Here is a 13,523-nt window from a genome sequence, read left to right as displayed (position 1 = left end):
TCAGAAAATCTATATAGGGAAAACCCTTCTAAGTGTGATATAAGAGAAAGAGGGCATCAAACTGGAGGAATAAAATATGTACATTCTTGATGCACTTGGATTAAATAGCAGATCAAATAGAACAGGTATACATGTGACAACTGGGATTGTACTGACAAAAGATAGTACTTGTGACAGTTCATATAGTCACAGACCTGTCTGAAATTTTTTTTTAAGATATCAAGAATGCTTATAATAAATTCCAGAAATGCCACCAGGAAGGTTGGAACTGTTGCTGGATTGCCCAAGAGAGAATGATAAAATGTTTCTCCTTTTCATAGGCCATTCTGGCCAGTAATTAGGACGATAATCTTCTGAAGCAGTAACACTTGAGGAATATCACAGAAAGCAGGCATAGCTGTTATTTTCATTGAGGCCGAGAGGTTGTACAGAATTAAGCAGAAATATCCATTTGTTTTCTGTCTGCAGGAGTATTCTGTCTTGGTCTCCACCTCTAATGCCCATTTTTATGCTTTCAATTCCTGTGACAGTGAGCAAACGAAAGTCACCGTTGTGTGTCAGATGAAAATGTTTGGCAATAGGTGTTATGTTTCTCATTCGTTCCTTATCACGTGTAAAGTTCCGAATGCAGCCAACATGTTCTAAAATGCGCTGTTTCAGTGGGCGATTGGTCTTCCCCATATACTGTTTATTGCATGGACAGGAGAGTAGGTACACAACTCCCTGAGTATCACACGTTATGAAGTTGTCTATCATATGTGTAGAACCATACCTATCTATGACTGTATAGGTTTTTTTCATATAAGGACAAGCTTTACACCTGCCACATTTATGTGAACCTTTGAATTTATTTTCAGGTTTCAGACTATATGAACTGTCACAAGTACTATCTTTTGTCAGTACAATCCCAGTTGTCACATGTATACCTGTTCTATTTGATCTGCTATTTAATCCAAGTGCATCAAGAATGTACATATTTTATTCCTCCAGTTTGATGCCCTCTTTCTCTTATATCACACTTAGAAGGGTTTTCCCTATATAGATTTTCTGATCTGCCAAGTAATATTACTTTGACAACTTAACAATATGGAAGGCACACTTTATCAGCTATTTCCTGCTGATATTATAACAGCAGAGAGATGTTCTTCAATTCATAAAATTCTTTGGTGTTGGCTGCTAGACTGGCGCTTCTGCCAGGGTGGCCAAACCACTACATTTTGATTTGCCAACTGGTCCGCTACTTCAAATATTATTGTGTTGTGGTCCAGTACCAATTTTTTTACCCTCTGTGTGCAACGGCGAGACAACTGCTCCCTGCAAATTAAACCATTTAAATCCACCCAGGTCTTGACACCAGATCCATTCACACATCTCATCACGAACTGCCACAGCTGGTTAGCAAATTCCTCATGGTTGATGAGAAGGCTTCTGCCAGATCCTCACATTTCTGCCAGTAGGTTCCTGGGGTAATAATGTAGCACTTAAAGAGAACTTTCTTTACCACATCAGAGTCTGCACAGTCATCTAGGTTCAATACACAATAGGCCTCTAATGCACGCCCTTGCATTGTAAGGACCAAATAATTGACCCACTCCTTTTTGGACAAAGCATGGAGTTTAGAAATCATTCCAAACACCTGCAAGTGTAGATCACTGTCTCCAACACCGTCCTGAAATTCGGTAAAGTGACAGGACCCAAATCATGGTGCAGCAGATGATGACTTTTTACTGTACAATTTTTCTTGCTTTGCACAGGATTTCGAGATCTACCTTGGACATTGCGGTGTAGTTAACCATCTTTTGCATTCCCTTGTGTGGAAGGAGCTCTTCACTTGAGTAACTTGGCTCTCCAAAAAAAAAACCCTAGCATTATCAAATTGCTTGCCACCAGTTATAAACTGTGACTGGATGGGCTTACTCTGCTACCCAGTGTTTGGAGAGGGAGATCTTAAACAGTTTAGTTGGGTTTCCTTCTTACTGTCTGTATCTGGCTATTACTGACCACTTCTACTGGTGTCACCTGTCAGCAGATATTCACCGACTGTAAATGCCAACTGCACATGAGTTGTAGGAGAATAGTGTTGCCACCAGCTGTCCCCAGGCTCTTTGAGCTCCAGTATGGTGCTCTGCAGACTGGGATTCCTGGATTCATGTGTGAATCTAGGAGGCGCCTCTGCAAGTCTCCTCCAGAAGCCACTGAACTACAGCTGCCAGCGGAGTTTACACACAGAGAGCTCCAGGCTCCTACTTTATCCAGGGGCTGCTCCTGCAGCCCCCACTGTACCATCAGGGATTGGAGACCCCTCCGACACTCCAGTCATCCTGTACTTACAAATGGGAACCGGAGTGGAGGAATTAAAGCTCTGGCTGAGCTCCGATCCTCACTGGACCAGCAGTGGGGTGAGAAGCAATTTCTTTTGTTTTATACACATTTGAAATAACATTTTAAAAACACACATATCACTTTATACATTTCTACTCCTGGGCTAACCCTTTCAGCGCCAATATCTACATTTATATATTTATTAAAATACACTTTAAAATACATTGCACCTTCAGCACATAGCACTGGGGGGTTAACCCAATTGGCACCGCAGCATTGGAAGGGTTAATCTTTACACAGATGGGAAACCAGCCACAGGGTATGGTAAAATCTACTAACTACATCTTATTAAGATCAGAATTGTGCAATCACTCTGCCAGTGTGTTCAAATTTAATATAATCCTATTCTGTTGTACAGTATCTGACAGTTCGCATTTTCCCAAGAGTTATATATATATATATATATATATATATATATATATATATATATATATATATAAAACTTCCAAGTTCAAATATAATATATATTTTCTATACTTTCCGATGCCTTGTGTTTTATATGATATTATACTTTCTTCACATTCCTTACATTGTACTACCACATAATTAATTATACTTTTATTAAAATAACCAATTGTTTAGTAATTCCCATGATGTTCATTATTCATTTTGTATCTCAGAGACAACAAAATTTAATCTGTAGGAATGAAACATGTTAAATGTTATCTAGATGTAAAATAAATTCCCTGATTAAGTAGATACAGTGTTTCTAGAGTCTTATTCTTTGTCTTAAACTGATTTGGATATTCCAGTCCTCATGTTCTCTCCAATCTATTAACTGCTACAGCTGCTGTACACGTGTATGCTGGTGCCCTATCATGTATATATATTCTTTAAAAGTCCTTTTCTGTTGAATATTGTGATGACAAGACAATACACTGTCATGATAGTGATATGCTGCAGCAGAGGAGCACCTAAATCTGCATTACCACCTAATTGTTGCATGTTATCATGTTACTCACCTGCTCCTCCTCTCTCTGGAGCCCCGGGGCCTGCTCCATGCACAAGTGTTTCCCGTGGTTCCGTGGTTCATCTCACAGCTCTGACTAAATTGACATTTTGGCGCAGGGCCAAATTATGCAATCGACTCACCCCGCCCCCTTTTGATCTCCCCGAAATAGAAGTATGAGTAAGCAGGATGATCAATCAGGAGTTGCAGTCATGGAGATTGTGGCTTCTAATTGGACCTCCTGCTCACAAGCCACTGCCACAGCCATATGTACATGGAGGAGCCAGAAACGAAGGTGTCCCGGGAAAAGCGGCTGCATAGAGCAGACCCTGGAGCTGGAATGGGGCAAAAAGGTAATATGTAACAATTATTTGGGCAGCACAGTGGCCTAGTGGTTAGCACATCTGCCTCACAGCACTGGGGTCATGAGTTCGATTCCCGACCATGGCCTTATCTGTGTGGAGTTTGTATGTTCTCCCTGTGTTTGCGTGGGTTTCCTCCGGGTGCTCCGGTTTCCTCCCACACTCCAAAAAACATACTGGTAGGTTAATTGGCTGCAATCAAAAATTGACCCTAGTCTCTGTCTGTCTCCCTCTCTGTCTGTCTTTGTGTGAGTGTGTGTATATATTAGGGAATTTAGACTGTAAGCTCCAATGGGGCAGGGACTGATGTGAATGAGTTCTCTGTACAGCGCTGCGGAATTAGTGGCGCTATATAAATAAATGATGATGATGATGATGATTTGATAATGCAACTTTAATCTCAATTATGTCAAGGCTTTTTAGGTGGTTTCACTATACCCAATGTATTGTTTTTAGTGACAAAGCCCTGTATAAAATAAAATCCTTTCAGAAGCATAATTAAAGGGGTTTCCAACCATCACATGTATTTAATGGCTTGTATAGGCTTTACTCCAAGTTTTAGTAAATACACAACTTTTACGTCCTGGTTTCCCTCTGTACGTTTAACGCGTGTGGTGATACCACGGGGCAGAGCTGTGTGTTTGTGTTGCTCTGCTCTGCTTTCTGTATAATTGTACCCAGTGAGCAGCTTTATGTTGTATCCTGGGGCAAGAAAATAATCCACTCTCCCTGATGTTATAAATACATGGCTAAAATCACAGAAGGAGGCTACTAAGAAAATAAATGCTTGTAGTATCATTTTCAGGATGATGTGTACAAGATAAAATAAAGCAATCTGAAGGTGGAACAAACAAGCAAAACATCGCACAGCTGGTATTTCAGTACATAGACATCAAACTAGGTGGAGCTTGATCTGCTCTAGTGGGGAATGCAAAATATCTTTACCATCGTTGTATAAAGGAAATGTATATATTGGGGGTCATTTAGAGTTAGACGTACGTCATTGTTTGCATAAGATGTGTATTTTCATACTGCAATGATTCCAAAATCCAGAAAGTATATGTCCATATATAGAGTTATTTATATCGCTGACATCCGTCCGCCTTTGTCTGGAAAAGCAGAATAAGGATGTGCAGGGACTAGCATGCATGGGCTGAGCACAGTATGGGTGAGTTCATGTAATTGTAACATAACATCTGCAAATACGCCTTTTAGGGCTCGAACCTCATGCAGGTATCAGATTTTTGGTGCAGGTATATGATGATGACTATCAGCCCTATTTAGCTGTTTCTAATTTGCTGATTGAGTATTGCGTAATTGACATTTCCATTTTTATTTACATTTTATATCTACACCCCACTGTATCAGGGGGGGGGGGGCAGACCTACATTGGTCACAAAGAAACTGTTTTTGAGCTGCAGGCGTCTTGAGACTCAACATCAATGAGTAATTCCACTTTTTTGTGTACATTATTTCCAACGTACGTTTGGTGCGCAAATGCGTCCAACTCTGAATAAGCCCCATTATGTCTTTATTGTACTAGTTATGATTTTGTTGTATATGTTGTTATGTGTACACTGTGCATGTGGTTATTTTACCATTTCCATGCAATACATTTTCTAATGAAAGAATTGTGTCTGTGTTTTTCTTCTTACTGTAGCAATAACTAGATATTTATGTGGATAAGAAATTCCCTTGCTATGGGCATATTTCAAAAGAGCTTTATTCACTACACAGAGAGAGAGGGATGCTACACTTTTTATTGTAGCTATTTGTTTGACTGTACAAGTCAGCTTCTCTTAGGCAAAATAGATGTACACTGGGACCAGTACCTGTGCAATACCTGTCATTAATACCAATTGCAAAATCAGGACAATTTAATCCAATTGCCAATCCACTCAAACCATGCACAGTTTGCCAAGAGTTCCCCCCGATCAGCCCAAACACCTTTCCTAGTAGGTTCAGCCTATTTGACCAACACAAATTGTGACTGTTCAAGGAAAGGTAGGTGAGGTCTAAGGTTAAGGCAGCTCAGGGGTTATGGCTGCCCTCCCACCTCCTCCAGGTAAATCTTGGTCCTGCTCAGAATGTGGGAAATGTTTTCCTAAAATATTACTTCTTAAGTATCAGAGAAGTCATACCGTGAAGAAACCATATTACAGAATGTTGGAAATATTTAGCACATAATTCACTTCTTGTTGCGCACCATACAGGAGAAAGACCATGTCATACAGGAGAGATATTCTTGCTCGGAATGTGGTAAATGTTTTACACATATTCCAAATTGTTAAATATCAGAGAAATCACTTAGGGAACAGCCAAATTCATGTGCTGATGTGGGAAAGGGTTTCAAAGTAATTCAGAAAGGTATTGTATGTGAGAGAAGTAATGAAGGGGAGAAACGTTATTTTATGCCCTGAATATGGGCATGTTTTACAAGTTCTTGCTGTCTGGATGTCTCATGTGGCTATAAATGAGGTTGGGATTTCCTGCAATGGGTTGGCAGTGGTCTTCTCCTGGGCCTGCTGTGGTGTTGGTAGGAGCAAGAAAGGGAACATGCTGGCAGTTTATTGATGACTAATGTATGTGGCCCCATGCATACTCAGACATGAATGTTCAGCTGTGGTGGAGGGCAGCCGCTTGCTAAGTGTTTTCAACATCGGAAGACAGTTCAGGCATGGGAAACCTGCTTGAAAAAGACATAACAAATTAAATATAGATACAAAGCATCCCTGACTTAGGAGACATCCAGACAGGGAGGCAGCATTATTATTGGAGAATGGGTTTAAGAATGTTTTTAGAGTTCCTTATAGGGAGTTCAAAGAGTTGAAACTGTACGGATATTTGATGTCAGCCATGCATTATGCACTGTAAATGGTCCCTAAAACAAAGCCCAGAATATTCAGCCTGATTCATCATTTGTCAATTCCAAAGAAAGATTCGGTGACTAATGGGATCAGTAAGGAGACATGTTCTGCATCATACACCTCGCTTGATGCGGCTATTCTGTGAGAGGCATCTTCCTGAAGCTTTCACCTCCTTAAAAGAGTGGGTGCTAAGGGGGGAAATGGGAATCAAGTCAGTTATCCACTATCTGGACATTTTTCTTTTCATGTGACGAGACCAGCGTCTTATGAAAACCTATAATGAATGGGGATAGTATTGGGACAGTCATGCTCCTCAGATTTTGATGATCAGTGTCAGGACACCAGGGCATTAGAGTCAAGGCCCACAGAGTAGCCCTGGTACCTTGGTGTTCTTTGGATCACGCAGACAAAGAGGAGTGGTAGCTATAATAGTACCTTTATTACAGAAGGTGCAAACACAACTGTAACACAATAACTATATTAAATAGCCAACATCTAAAAACCTCCCCAACACATCCCCAGATAAAGATATGAGGAACCGTTACATATGTTTAAACAGTATTTCTTTGGCCGGGCTAAGTTGTAAAAAAGTCTCTGGTCCTGATGCTTTTGTCACAATAGCTCAGTACTCAGGTCTTCCAGATTCCTCCAATTTCTACACTTCTAGGCTTGCTGGTCCTGGCCTCCCGGCCTTATGTTCACTACCGAGATGTTAGCAGCCTGGACCCCTGTCACCCTACTCCTGTAGGCACACCAGGGGGTAAATGTATCAAGCTGAGAGTTTTCCGGCGGGTTTGAAAAACCAATCAGATTCTAGCTATCATTTATTTAGTGCATTCTACAAAATGAAAGCTAGAATCTGATTGGTTGCAATAGGCAACATCTCCACTTTTCAAACCCGCTGGAAAACTCTCAGCTTGATACATTTACCCCCAGATGTGCAGACTCACAAGCAGCTTCCATTGGGGCAGAGTTATACTGTTGCACGATGTTCAGCCAGAGATGTGCCTAGATGTAAAATTGTAATCAGGACACACGTTGGAGCTGGTAGGAGACAGATCTTCAATACCAAGCTCAGGATATCCAATAAACAACCCTTGGTCTCCTTGCAGGCTCTTTTTAAACAGTTCAGAATACCCACAGGTGAAATCCCGTCCTGTAAGGTTATCCCAAGTCCATACAGAATGCCATTGGCTCCCAAATCAGGGGTTGGATATGGGAGTGGAGAGAAGTCATCCCCACATGGGTTTCCCCCCAGCTGGTCTAGTGCATAGTAGTCTGACACAGTCCTAGAGAGAACAATAGAGTAGCAAAATGGTTACTGCAGGGCTTAATCCCAGATGATGAATAGCAACTTCTTGTTTCAATCCCTTCTATACATTTATGTTGTGAAAGGGGCTCCAGCTGCTCCAGACTTCCTGTCCTCACTAAGGGAGGGGGTAACTGGCCAGGATATAGTCCAGCAGACAATTTGTAGTCCAAAAGAGGCACATGGAGCCCACCTGGATATATATTTATGAACCTGTAGTTTTAGTCCATTGACTCTTCATTCAGAACCATATTATGAAATCCATATACTTCAACCAAATGAATCCACAGAGTCTTTATTATTATTATTATCATTTATTTGTAAGGCGCCACATGGTTTCCACAGCGCCGTACACAGTACAAACAGTAGACCATACAGGGCAAAACAGTACAGAACATTAAATATAAAATACCAATACTTCGTAAACTCCGGGCAGGCAAATACAGTAGAGACGGAGTGGAAGAACAGGTATGGAGACAGGAGGAAAGAGGGCCCTGCTCATACGAGCTTACATCCTAAGGGAGGGTGGACAGAATCAGGCACAGAAGGGAGCCAGTGAGGCAAAGGGGAGAACCGAAGAGATGAGAGGTTAAGTGGATGGTTGGTAGGCCTTAAGAAACAGGTGAGTTTTAAGTGCCCGTTTGAAGGAGCACAGGTTGGGTGAGAGACGGATGGAGCGAGGGAGGTCGTTCCAGTGAAGGGGGGCAGCGCAGGAGAAGTCTTGGATTCTAGAGTGGGAATTATATGTGCCAAATGGGGATAACAATATATCCAAATACTAGTGACCAGATACATACCTTTGTATGGGGGGATTGCAACTGTAATCCTATCTCGGCACAATCAGCTTTTCTGTATCACTTTCAGTTTATATCTATTGTCAGACAGTGCATGGGGAAGCTGGGGGGGTCAGTGGCAGAATATGGGTTACACTCCTTCCTGATTGGGACAGTAATGGAGGCTGTCAGCTGGGGCTGAAGTGACAAGATGATTATGTATATTGGGAAATGGGAATCAAGTGGTTTCAGATCTTATGTAAAGCTCCAGTTTCTACTATAAAGATTTAAGAAAAGGAGGTAGGAGATGTATTTCCAATTTGGAAAATCCCTCCACCTCTACCCCAGTCCCTCTCCCTTCTCCCCCTCATCATAAAAAATTAAAAAATAAAACAGCAGTTTTTTTTCTATTTGTTATATATATCCAACCTTACATGGTCTATCTTTGGTACGGGAAAAGTCCTCACTTGTACACTCACCACGTAGGCCGTTAATTCCCAACTACCAATTGGAATGTGACATAGAATATAATCTATATTTCTATAGTCATTTGTATTTTTGCTTTGTTTTGTTTTATTTCATTTTTTGTTTCCTCTCCGATTTTTAGATTGTATAACCTTGGTTCTTATTTAATGTCAACAACATGTACGGTTGTGCTGTATATTGATATCTATCTGCTGTTACAAATAAAAAGTTAAAACAAAAGGAGGTAGAAGGGGGATAAGATGTTGGGGTAGAAGGTGTGAGAGACAGAAAACACTAAGATAATGTGGTGAAGGTACGAGGACATGGTGGAGTATACAGAGAGTACCCCAGGAAGAAGAGGAGAGTGGACAAGGGAATAGTCAAGGAAAATAAGATGGTAAAGTGGTGGATACCTAGTAGTATAGCTGGGAGTATGGTAGGCTCAACTAAAGGAATGTGTAATTTAATCAATTAAGAAAGATCTAACTAAGTATTCATAATGCACAAGACGAAAGACAGAAAAAGAGTTAAAAAATTATATGTATGTAAATTAAATGATCCTTTAATGAGAATTAATGACACAGTGCAGCAGGTGGGAAATAATATCACACAAAGAGAGTTATAGAGGCCGGATACCCTGTACCTGTTCTACTAACAACTACCACAACTACCACTGGTAGTTCTCCTGAACATGATCAATAAATAAATGATGATGATGATCCAGCTGGAAGCAGGAAGACACAGAAGAGGAATGAAAGGCCAGGTAATGCCTTCATTTATGGTGAGTCATAATTATAGGTTATACTGATAATACTTCTCTAAATGATTAATTAGAGAATCCAATACACAATACATTATGTGATAAAAAGTAGCACTTAACTTAATACATTAATAACAGCAACTCTGCAGACATGTTGCCCTGTTGGAATCGCTCATATAGAGCAGACTGGCGCAATATTCACGCATGTGGGAATCAAGGAAGGAAAAATGACTGGTTTTATATATATATATATACATAAATATACATAAATATTTAGATAGATAAATGTGTGTGTGTGTGTGTATATATATATATATATATATATATATATACAAGTTAACCCGTGCATGATACTCATGCATTCTAGTCAAATCAAGCTACTTAAGGTCTTAAAAAGGTTCTTGTCATGCATTTGGACCTAGCCCAGGCCTCCTCAGGGGAAGAGCGTTAGTTCCCGATGCAAGCGGCCTTTTCAATGTGTGTTCATGAGGTAAAATTACCTCACGAAAATAAGTTTGAGCCCTACCAAATTTCAGCCCTTTTTGAATTTTTTTTCCCACACACACTAAGAATTTAGTAGGTCAGTGTATAACTCTGCCCAGAAGGTGGCGCTGCAACTTGTTTTTTTTTTCCACACACAGACGCCACTAAGCATTTATATATTATATATATATATATATATATATATATATATATATATATATATATGTAACTACATGATGATATTCACATTTCAATATCGATCAATCCAATCTGTAGGGAACATTTACTTCCATTTATTGTATGATTCTCACTAACACCAGAGGAATAATATATTGCAATAAATTGGAGATATGAGAGAAGAGACAGAGATTGTCCTGTCTATATTTTTCCCATTAACATTGTTCCATTCTCAAATAGCTCTGAAGCAATAACTAGGAGTTAATTGCTGGATGTCACCTCTCTCCTGATGATAGTTTTCAGTTTTCCGGTCATTGAAAGAGCAGCGCTTATAAGTCTGCCATAAGAAGATATCCCAACAGCGGCCACAGTGTTTGTGTGTACAACCAACAACTCTATAACGTGACGCGTTTCTCCGCCTCCAAGTGAAATATTTTCAGAAGGATGGAGCCCAAATTCTGCTTGGAAATCTAAAAGTATATTGGCCAATCAGTAAGGGCCATCAATGAATCCAATTAGAACTCAGATCTTACATACATTTATGTATATGTCGTATGTAAGATCTTAGTATTCTATGTTTATCTAAAGAGACTGCAGCAGCTTTACATACACAAGGATTTATATTTATTATATCTTGTGCACATGTATCCTCTATTTATCTATTTCGGGAAAAAGGCTCTTCTGGGAAACTCTATTTTTATGTCTTGCTATTCAGAATCATCACATGGAAAATGTATATTTTGGGTATTTTTGCCCTGTGATTTCAGAAGCACACTCCAATGCATGCAATGTGTGCCTTGGCCATGCCCATTACTGGTGCTGAACAGAACCAGTTGCAAACAAAATTGCAATCTGGCAAATCATTTCTCAAGCCCAGTAACAACATGACTGTGAGCTGTCATTTGTGCCAAAACACCTTTAAGGTCATCATACAAAATGGCCTCTCTGAAAGGTTACACCGCTCTCTAACACGCCTTGGTGAACTATGAATTACTCGGTGTACTCTTTCTTTTCCTGCTGCTTCTCATCCTGCTCCAAAATCATTCTTCTTCTCCTTCTACAGGACAAATCCACTGACCACTAGCATAAGGTCAACTAGCTCTCTTATCATTTCCTATCATGTCCATCTTGTACACCTACAACAAACTTGACTTAAACACAGATCTAATATTTAATATCTATTTTTAATATTTTATTAATATTTATTTTATTTAATATTTTTAATATTTTAATATTTATTTTTAAGACATCAGACAACTCACACAGGTGATAAATCATTTACATGTTCTGAGTGTGGGAAATGTTTTGCAGAGAAATCAAATCTTGTTTTACATCAGAGAACTCACACAGGTGAGAAACCGTTTACATGTTCTGAGTGTGGGAAATGTTTTACACAGAAATCAAATCTTGTTAAACATCAGAGAAGTCACACAGGTGAGAAACCGTATACATGTTCTGAGTGTGGGAAATGTTTTGCAGAGAAATCAAATCTTGTTAAACATCAGAGAAGTCACACAGGTGAGAAAATGTTGGAAATGTTTTACACAGAAATTTAAACTTGAACATCAAAAATTTCACACAAGATAAAAGCAATTGGAAATGAAACAAGTTTTCCGCAATTCTCCAAATATTGTGAAATCAGTTAACTGTTAATGTAAATTAAACAATTGATCCATGTGTGTGTGTATATATAATACATATATATAGTCCAGTCGTCCACAATATTAATATCGCTGACAAGTGAAGTGAATAACAGTTATTATCTCGTTATAATGGCACCTGTTAAGTGGTGGGATATATTAGACAGCAAGTCAACACTTAGTTTTTGAAGTTGATGTGTTGGAAGCAGGAAGAATGGGTATGCGTAAGGATCTGAGCGACTTTGACAAGAGTCAAATTGTGGTGGCTAGATGACTGGGTCAGAGCATCTCCAAAACGACAGATCTTGTGGGGTGTTTGCGGTATGCAGTGGTTAGTACCTACCAAAAGTAGTCCAAGAAAGGACAACCGGTGAACCAACGACAGGGTCATGGGCACCCAAGCGCATGAGGAGCATAGGCTAGCCTGGCTGGTCCGATCCCATAGAAGAGCTACTATAGCACAAATTTCTGAAAAAGGTAATGCTGGCTATGATAGCAAGGTGTCAGAACACACAGTGGATCGAAGGTTGCTGCCTATGGGGCTGTGTAGCCACAGAACGGTTAGAGAGCTCATGCTGATCCACCACCAAAATGCCTACAATGGGCAAGTGAGTGCCAGAACTGGACCATGGAGCAATAGAAGAGGGTGGCCTTGTCTGATGAATCGCATTTCCTTTTACATCATGGATGGACAGGTGCGTGTGCATCGTTTAATATGGGGAAGAGAAGTCACCAGGATGTACAATGGGAAGAAGGCAAGCCGGTGGAGGCATTGTGATACTCTAGATTATAATCTACTGGGAAACATTGGGTCCTGGCATTCATGTGGGTGTTACTTTGACACATACCACCTACCTAAGCTTTGTTGCAGACCAAGTACACCCCTCCATGGCAGCGGTATTCCCTGAATGTAGTAGACTGTTTCAACAGGATAATGCACCCTGCCACATTGCAAAAAGTGTTCAGGAATGGGTTGAGGGACATGACAAAGAGTTCAAGGTGTTGACTTGGCCTCCAAATTCCCTAGATCTCAGTCCATTCGAGCATCTGTGGAATATGCTGTAAGAATAAGTCCAAGCCTTGGAAGCCCCACCTTACAACTTACAGTACTTAAAGGATCTGCTAACGTCTTGGTGCCACATCCCACAGGACACCTTCACAGGTCTTGTGGAGTCCATGCCTCGCATGGTCAAAACAGTTTTGTTGGCACAAGGGGAGGGGGACCTACACAATATTAGGCAGGTGGTTTTAATGTTGTGGCTGTGTATATGGGTTATGTTGCCCTTATCTAATTTGCGAACGAGACAGGTGTGCACCACAATAAGCTAACTGGTGCCGTGCACGGAATTGTTATGG

At 40.3% G+C, this 13,523-nt stretch overlaps 1 protein-coding gene across 1 annotated transcript in view; it reads left to right on the top strand.

The window, feature by feature from the left end:
• The window catches only part of LOC142112116 (uncharacterized), a 177,455-nt gene that overhangs the window by 54,187 nt on the left and 109,745 nt on the right, over nucleotides 1-13,523 (top strand). Inside the window, exons 4-7 of the mRNA XM_075193953.1 lie at nucleotides 5,933-5,958; nucleotides 7,228-7,304; nucleotides 7,673-7,768; nucleotides 11,790-12,045. Coding sequence (XP_075050054.1) covers nucleotides 5,933-5,958; nucleotides 7,228-7,304; nucleotides 7,673-7,768; nucleotides 11,790-12,045 — 455 coding nt within the window. The remainder of the gene's footprint in view (nucleotides 1-5,932; nucleotides 5,959-7,227; nucleotides 7,305-7,672; nucleotides 7,769-11,789; nucleotides 12,046-13,523) is intronic.

Source organism: Mixophyes fleayi (assembly GCF_038048845.1).
Source record: "Mixophyes fleayi isolate aMixFle1 chromosome 12 unlocalized genomic scaffold, aMixFle1.hap1 SUPER_12_unloc_2, whole genome shotgun sequence".
Taxonomy (NCBI): domain Eukaryota; kingdom Metazoa; phylum Chordata; class Amphibia; order Anura; family Limnodynastidae; genus Mixophyes; species Mixophyes fleayi.
Note: the sequence above shows the minus strand (reverse complement) of the source record. Positions and strands in the feature narration are given on the sequence as shown.